Source organism: Lutjanus erythropterus, chromosome 12 (assembly GCF_056507025.1).
Source record: "Lutjanus erythropterus isolate fLutEry1 chromosome 12, fLutEry1.hap2, whole genome shotgun sequence".
NCBI classification, from domain to species: Eukaryota; Metazoa; Chordata; class Actinopteri; order Lutjaniformes; family Lutjanidae; genus Lutjanus; species Lutjanus erythropterus.
Window position 1 is genome coordinate 3,734,886 of NC_139328.1, and position 8,765 is coordinate 3,743,650.

General features: G+C 43.5%; 1 protein-coding gene across 1 annotated transcript; it reads right to left on the minus strand.

The window, feature by feature from the left end:
- Positions 1-573: 573 nt before the first annotated feature.
- On the minus strand, positions 574-8,471 carry LOC146317342 (uncharacterized). The gene is made up of 6 exons (XM_084732434.1): positions 8,152-8,471; positions 6,485-6,676; positions 6,255-6,376; positions 6,015-6,180; positions 4,210-4,325; positions 574-4,133 (listed from the first exon to the last, which is right to left on the minus strand). The coding sequence occupies exons 1-6, from the start codon at positions 8,411-8,413 to the stop codon at positions 672-674; spliced, it is 4,320 nt and encodes a 1,439-aa protein (XP_084588560.1). The 5' UTR covers positions 8,414-8,471; the 3' UTR covers positions 574-671.
- Between the last annotated feature and the right edge of the window lie 294 nt (positions 8,472-8,765).

The following is an 8,765-nucleotide window of genomic DNA, read 5'->3' on the forward strand; positions in this document are numbered from 1 at the left end:
AGGTTATATGAATTAACTTCTTTAAATTGCATTAGTCACAAATTTAAATGTTTTGATGTTTGGTTAAAATATTACAAGTTGTTTCTTATACTTCTAACTGATGACAAACTAGTACCAGAATTACCATGCAGAACTTGCGAATGTTAGGTTGCTTATTCCCAAAAGAACATTTTTAAAGATCTCAGGGATGTTTGTACTTGAGGTCACTGCCGATGATGACATGGACAAATTATAGTAAATGCATTTACATGAATGGGTCAATTTTCAGGAAGTACCAGTTCATGGTAAAGCAATGAGCAACCCACATCAAGTTCAAAAAGGGCAATGCACCTTTTGATTCCAAACAGAGGATACAGTGCCAGCAAGTACCAAGTAAACTATCAACTTTGAAACTAGTCCGAGGGTGGGGGGGCGTCCTTGACTGCCCATGTCACAAAAGATAAGGCTTGCTATTCTACAACATCCTGCTCTTACACCCACTTTGTAAATTTGTTCCCCCACAGTTCTTACCAATATGCAACCCTTCATTCTAGGTTCTTAACCTTAAAAAAATAAAATAAAGACTAGCTCAGGTAATCTGAATAGTTTATTCACATCGAAAACTCATTTCTGTTTTGAATTTCCACCTTCCGTCTGAATTGGTTGGTTCAGTCCTGCAAAAGACAAAAACATTAGTCAAAACAACCTGGGTTAAGAGTTTTGTTTTTTTTTAAGAAATGTATGGTGTCCAGCATACCATTTGTTTCGTGGGTTGCTGCAGAGCTCAGTTGTTGAAATGCCTTTCCAGGCATTAAATGTGCTGGATTGAGCATGGGGTCCTGGGGTGATGGCATCAACTGGGGGGCAGCTGATGCAGAGTAAAGCAAAGGCCAACTTTCTGATTTTTCACTAGGCCTTGGCATGTGGTTAACATTACCAGGTAAGGGACTGGACATTACTTTCCCCTGCCATTTTGGGTGTTGAGCTTTTTTGTGTGGGGGCATTACATTCTGAGGATGCTGAGGTTTACTACCTTGATGCATTGCAAGATTTTGTGCCAGGAAGTTTGGGTCATGAACCAGGTGTCTGAAAGGCAGTGGATACTCACTGAAACTGTTGTGCTCCCTCCCAGGTGGGCCATGCTGTAGCAGCACATAACTCTTTGGTTCAAAATAGTGGTTCACATTCTGTTCATCTCTGATGGATTTCTTCGAGGCACTCAAAAAAGGCTGAGGTTGGGTAGAGTTAAGGCTTTCTGGTCTACTTTGCCTTTTTGCTGTATGCTGTCTTAGACTCTGGCTGACACGAGACCAGAAATTTGGGCCAGAGGGCTCATTCATGTCCCTGGCTGATGGTTGGTTGTTTTGCTGTGTTGGGGGTTGTATGCTGGCCGGCATTTGATTCACTGGTTCATAACCTGGAGCCTGAGTTTTAGAGGGCACAGTGTAGTGAGCTGGTGATTGCCTTTGTGGCAAATTTTGCAGCTCATTCTGTGGTTGATATGGTTGATAAGGATATCCCAAATTAGGCACAAAATAAGGGTATATTTGTCCAGGATTTGTAGGCTTGCTGGGATTATTTTCAGGTAGTACAGCAGGGTTGCCATCTGGTGGCTGGTAATATGGCTGCTTTTTATTTCCAGATGGAGGGGACTGAGTTGAAATAGGTGCAGAGGTGGAAGTTGTGACAGATTCAGTTGGCTTTAGAGGGGGGGCAGCAGGAACAAAGCCATTGTCAAACCCTGAATATGCTGAGGGAAGGAATGGCATTCCTGGATAGATTGAAGGTAACTTTTCACTGCCAGTTCCAGCAGGAACAATATGATGGAGATGTTGATGAAAGGCAATTTGTGGACAGCAATTAGCATATCCAGGTGAGCAATATTGAGGGCAGTGCATAGGTGGCACATATGATGAGCCTGGCTGAGGGGCTTGACCACTGGCCAGAGTGGTAACCTCTTGTGGTTGCTGCATGGAGGTAGCAGGAGGCAATGTTACAGGCTGGGGGTGCTTGGGCTGCTGTGGGAAGTAATATGGGCCAAAGGGGTAAGGGACCTGGCCTTCTGTAGGGTTGACAACTGGAGGCTGTTCACTTGGGACTGGTGTTTCAGTGGGCTTTACCTCATTTGTTCCAGGACCTGGTATCTTGAATGGTTGAGGGTACAAAGGTTTATGTACTTGTCCCTTAGGTGTTTCAATTGCTGGGGGCAGTGGAACAGCAGTTGATTTCTCAGCTGGCAGACCTTCATCATCTGGCCTGGGGTAGTAATAGAAATAGGGGTTGAATTGCTGGGGTACTTGCCCCTGAGGGGCTTCAGGTTGTGGAACAGCAGCAGGCTTTTTGGTTGCTGGGGGGCCTGGAACAGCAGTTGATTTCTCAGCTGGCAGACCTTCATCATCTGGCCTGGGGTAGTAATAGAAATAGGGATTGAATTGCTGGGGTACTTGGCCCTGAGGGGCTTCAGGTTGCGATGGTTTGGGAATCGCAGTAGGCTTCTCAGTTGCTGAGGGGGCTGGAACAGCAGTTGGTTTCTCAGCTGGCAGACCTTCATCCTCTGGTGTCGGGTAGTAGTAGTAGTAGTAGGGGTTGAATTGCTGGGGTACTTGGCCCTGAGGGGCTTCAGGTTGTGGAACAGCAGCAGGCTTTTCGGTTGCTGGGAGGCCTGGAACAGCAGTTGGTTTCTCAGCTGGCGGGCTTTCATCTGGCCTGGGGTAGTAATAGAAATAGGGGTTGAATTGCTGGGGTACTTGGCCCTGAGGGGCTTCAGGTTGTGGAACAGCAGCAGGCTTTTCGGTTGCTGGGGGGCCTGGAACAGCAGTTGGTTTCTCAGCTGGCAGGCTTTCATCATCTGGCCTGGGGTAGTAGTAGAAATAGGGGTTGAATTGCTGGGGTACTTGGCCCTGAGGGGCTTCAGGTTGTGATGGTTTGGGAACCGCAGTAGGCTTTTCAGTTACTGGGTGTCCTGGAACAGCAGTTGGTTTCTCAGCTGGCAGACCTTCATCCTCTGGTGTCGGGTAGTAGTAGAAGTAGGGGTTGAATTGCTGGGGTACTTGGCCCTGAGGGGCTTCAGGTTGTGGAACAGCAGCAGGCTTTTCGGTTGCTGGGGGGCCTGGAACAGCAGTTGGTTTCTCAGCTGGCGGGCTTTCATCCTCTGGTGTCGGGTAGTAGTAGAAGTAGGGGTTGAATTGCTGGGGTACTTGCCCCTGAGGGGCTTCAGGTTGTGGAACAGCAGCAGGCTTTTCGGTTGCTGGGGGGCCTGGAACAGCAGTTGGTTTTTCAGCTGGCAGGCTTTCATCATCTGGCCTGGGGTAGTAGTAGAAATAGGGGTTGAATTGCTGGGGTACTTGGCCCTGAGGGGCTTCAGGTTGTGGAACCGCAGTAGGCTTTTCAGTTACTGAGGGGGCTGGAACAGCAGTTGGTTTCTCAGCTGGCAGACGTTCATCCTCTGGTGTCGGGTAGTAGTAGAAATGGGGGTTGAATTGCTGGGGTACTTGGCCCTGAGGGTTTTCAGGGGCTTTGGGTGTAGATACCTCAGGTTGCCAAGGGCTGAGAGGTTGTTCATCTTTACCTCTGGGAGCTGGTGTAGGTTGTCTGGGTAGGACAGGCATTTGATAAGGACCTTGAGGCAAAAATGCATATTGGTTGAATTGTGGGTTCCTTTGTCCCCAAGATTCCTCTTTAGGGTTCTGTGGTGGCTCAGATGAAGGGTTAAATGGATTTGGTACTTGTCCTCCAGGGTTCAATGGCAGCTTTGCAGGAGGGACAGGATGGTGTGGTTGTTGTCCATATTTCTTGGTCACAGGAGGTGGGTTTGGCTGTACAGCAGGTGTAGGTTTAGGGTCTGGATTTGCAGGGTAAATGCCAGGGGGGAAAGGGAAGTAAGGTAACTGAGGTTGGTAGACATCCTGATTTTGTTTCTCGTTTGGTACCTTTGGGTTCTCAGGAAAACCTGGTACCTGGGGAACTGCAGATTGTGCAGGGTTTTGTGAAGGAGGTTCAGGAGCACTGGGATACCCTCCCTTACCTGGGGTGTCGGTTTGCTCTTTTGGAGCCTTTGCTTGGCTTTCTGTGGGTTCAGCTGGAGCTGGCAACATTGACGGACAAGAAATTTTAACTTCTCCTTCTCCAGCCAGTTCCAGTGTGTACATTCCATCCTGGAACACAAACATCAGTGAGTTACACCAACAATTTTGCACTAAGAGACATTTTAGAATTAAATTTATACTGTACCTTTTTCTCCAGGCATGATGCATAGCCAACAGAGATGACCACACCTTCAGGATGTACAACTACACCGAATCCACATCTGGGTGAGGCTTTCATCAGTGGCTCCCAGTTACCATTCACTGTAAAGGGTATACATTACTGCCAGCCACACTTTCTAAACGGAGCATAAATTCTCAGGGTCTTCCTTTCTCTCAAAAGGAATTTAAACTATTCTTTAAACAAAATAGAAAACAGTTCTAAATAGCCCTCAAACAATACCAACAGACAAATCCTATTACAGCTTGCTTCACTGAATATAACCTCCATTCGAATTCTGTGAGTCAGTCATACATAACCCAATTGAGGGCTAACAGACCACCACTGCAAATTTGCCCAATAATCCAAGTGTAGTCACATCACTAAAGGCTAAATTTGTTTGACTTGACAATTTTGATTTTGCTGGCTTTATGGAACCATTAAAGTTTCCCTTAATAAAGATTTTAAAAAAAAAAAGCTTTCAAGCCCCAGTAAACTTTGACAGTAGCTATTTCGACAAGGAGAACAGTGTTACCAAAGATACTATTAAGGTTCAGTTACATTCAGGTCAAACAGAGGATGCTGCTCTTGTGTATGCTGAAAGGCTGCAACATAATGGAACATGACCATAATTAGTATCATTGGTAATACCTGTGTTTACCCCAACATTTATATCGATATGTCTGCTGCAAATCAGTTTTATAATTGATATATTTATCATAGCTGTCAATCACCAGACAAAATTTTCACTTTATCAATGCATGGGATGTGCCATGTGCACAAGAGTTTCAGGACTTCACAGTGCAGATCTTGTGATAGTGGAGAGCAGGAAAAGCACAGGTTGCAACTTATCCCCCTCTATCACTGGACAGAAAACCCCCCCCACTCACACTGGTTTTCGTCTTCAGTGGGAAGGTACTCACCATTCATTTATATAGCGGCTCCAGCTCCAATTGGCAGTGATCAAACATGACACCCGGATGGGCACGGTAATTTAGCACCTTTTCGGTAACTTCTGAGACCCCTTTGCCCCATTTTCTGTACACATGGGCCGCTTGGCTCGACTCTTTGCGTAAACCCAGCACAGCTGAGCTTGCACCCACATGAAGGTGTGCATTTAACTAGTACGAAGTAGTCCTAAGTCAAGTGTATGAGTGGTGTATAAACAGGTCAATTCTTTCAACCATTTGTCATCTATAAGCTTTTATTGTGACGTGTCAATATTGGGTTGAGCAGTAACTTAATCCATAACTGAAACAACAAACATGAAACTGAAAAATAAAGCAGACAAAGACAGGAGAGAAACTAAACTTCAAACCAGAGATTAGGCTAGAAGCAACAAAAATACTGAGAGTTCACTGACTTAAATAGGTGATTTAACAATAGCTCCATTGGGAATGAGAAAAAGTTCAGAGTCCCACTCCCCATGACATTTCCTGTCCGGTCCAAGTCCTGCTATTAATAGACACATCTACTCCCATCCCACAGGAATCCAGTGTCCCATAAGATTAGGGATAAAATGTCAACCTCTAGTTAAAAAAAAAATAAAAATAGCATATTTCTGCAAATTTTGGTGTAAATGGCATTAAATAATGATGCAGTAAGCACACACAGAATCCATGGGCCCTGACAACTGAACTGAAGCAGCCATTATGTGAATGGTTACACTTGTTTTGGCATTGTCTGTAGATGGACAAGTTATGCATTTCTTCAATGTCTGATTTCTTGTAAACATAAGATTTAATTTTAATACAGAAGCTATGGCATAAAATATTAAGAAAAGCAAAACTTACAGTTTACTTTGATTTTAGCGACAGGAACAGTCCATTCCGTTTTCACAACCATGCCCTCAGCGTGGCAGGTGACCATTGGAGGGTCAGTTGAAGTCTGCCTCATAGAAGGACATGACATCTTCACCGGTAGCCCCCACCAGCGCAACGGAAGAATGTAGCTATCCTCCTGAAAACAGCAAGAAAAATGTTACAAGTGTAGACTGTTCGAGGGCGCAGCACTCTCACATCAAAGAGTCCCACCTGAAGAGTGACAAAACAACCGTCATAAGGTGCAACTAAGACCAGATCTCTCCGTGTTGACCTGATGGTGTAACCACAGCTTGCTGGCAACTTGGACAGAGGAAGAGGAGACAGCTCCTTTCCTGAGAAAGTCGGTCAAACAAAAAGAGGAATTTAAAATATTTTCACAAAAAGGGCTCTGCATATACAGGTTTCTGCTAAGTAACTAAACGAATGACTCCAAAACTCACCCCTGTCCACAAAGAGCAGAGATCCTGGGGTAGAAGCAGCATCTTGGACTTTAAGCTTCATCGAGTCTCCTGTACATTCAACCTTTGGTTCCATTTTAAGGAGTCGTTCCACCGCCACATCATCGTGCTTCAACTTTGAAAATTCATCATTGTCGTTGTCGTCCCCTTTAGGTTGCTTGGGCTGACCCCAGCCTTTTTTAAAAATAAAAAGGCTTGTAAGTTCAAATAAGTGCATCATTATTCAAATGATAGTCTACTGGAAACCCCTGTTTGGCCTGTATGAAACCCAGTAACACCTTCCTATGAACATTTGATTAAAACATCACCTACAGGCTTATCAGATGAGACTGAGCTCATTTCCAGTGTTATGACGAGCTAATTAATTGCCTTACATTGGAAATGGCAATTTATTAGCTAATTACACACACTCACACTGGAAAGGGCTTCTTTTTGTTTACTTAAAAGATTAATAGTACAGTATTCATCTATTTGTTCATTTTATTAGACAAACCATTTCCTTTCCACTAGCCCATTATTAAACTGTTAAGCCTACTTTGTATTTTCAGTTATTTATTTCATTATTTTATTGTCAATGAGAATTTTATGTATTTGATTAAAAACATGAATTTTTAATTATGCTATGGTATTTTATGTTGACTTGGTGCAAATGTTTTCAATGCATGTCTGATATCTTAATGTCTAATGCATTTTTTTTTATTATTCTTTCACTTAAAATGTTTTTTGAAAAAGGCTGTTAAGTTATTCCAAGGGACAATTGGAGGTCCTCAGTATAATGTAAGGAGAAAAAAAAATGCAAAACCTCTGGACTAGATTACCCTCCACTTGAATTCCCTCCCATACTTCCAAAAATATAAACCGTGTGATGGTAGAAATGTATTTCAGTGTGTTATTTTGACACTTCATTGTAATGGCCGATGAGGGCTTTAAAATGAAATATGATACTGGCCAAAAAAAATAAATAATAAATTCTGCTTAAAAGGCATGGTTCACACAAAAATGGAAATTCAGTCATTATCTACTCACCCTCATGCCAACTTAAGGTCGGGTTTAGGTTTTTAGTCCACAAAACACTGCTGGAGTTTCACAGGAAAACAGTGTTGCAGAATCTCCCAAACAATGGAAGTGAATGGCGACCAGTTTTGAAACGTTAATGAAAAACATAAAATGCCTCTATACTGGTCATGTGGTTTAATCCAAGTCACCCAAAGCCCCAACATGCCTGACTAAAAGAAAATAATTTACACCATGTTTTTATCCTGAAACTTCACAGTAGATCTTTAGCTTGGAGCCACGTTCATGTGCACACTGTCTGAACTGTGTGTGGTGTGACGGTGTGCAAACAGCATGTCAGGGCTTCAGGAGACTTGGATTACACCAGACGAGCAGTATGGAGGCATTTTATGTTTTTTTTTTATTAACGTTTGAAAATTGGTTACCATTCACTTCCATTGTTTGGGAGATTCTGCAACACTGTTTTCCTGTGAAACTCCAGCAGAGTTTTGTGGACTAAAAAACTAAACCAACTAAAGGTTCAGTAGATAGACTGAATTTTCATTTTTGGGTGAACTACCCCTTTAAAGTTATAATTACCAGTTTCTGCAATGCATTTTGTGCAGGTTTGAAACACAAATTTAAACCTTACATACCCATATCTCCTTGGTAGTCCTGGAAGTTCTCCGTAGCCTTGTTTCCATTGAGTTTGGCACCTTGCAGAAAATTTGGCCCAATCAAGAGTCTTCCATGGCTCACTTCGCCTCCTTTAGCCTGACCACGGCCGAGCATAGAGTTCCCTCCCGGTGTATCCAGTGCCTTGAGCTTTGTCAATTTTTTGCAGTGGCAAGTAGCAACCAGAAAAAGTCCTACACATAATAAAAACTTACTACTACCCCCTCTCTCTCCACACGCCATTGGAATAAAGAATAAGCACTGCACAGGCAGGTTGCCTCAGCAGCGTGCAGCAAATGCTGATCTTCTCTTCTCAGCAGGCAGTTTTCAAGTCTGAGGTGTAAGATTAGGTCCTAATTGTGAGTAATCAAACACCTGTCCACAGCAGCTGCTGCCATTTGGGTAATTAAGGGCAGAGCAGCAATTTGTAGCCCTGAACATCCCATAGACTGACATGTAGGCTTTCAGATGTGACAAAGACATGATATTAATATTCCTCTTGACAGTCTTGCCAAGTTTATTTGGACAACACCTTTACTCAGTCCCTCCAGGATTTCTTGGGCTTTTTAGGGGGATTGTTGTGGATTTCACAGCA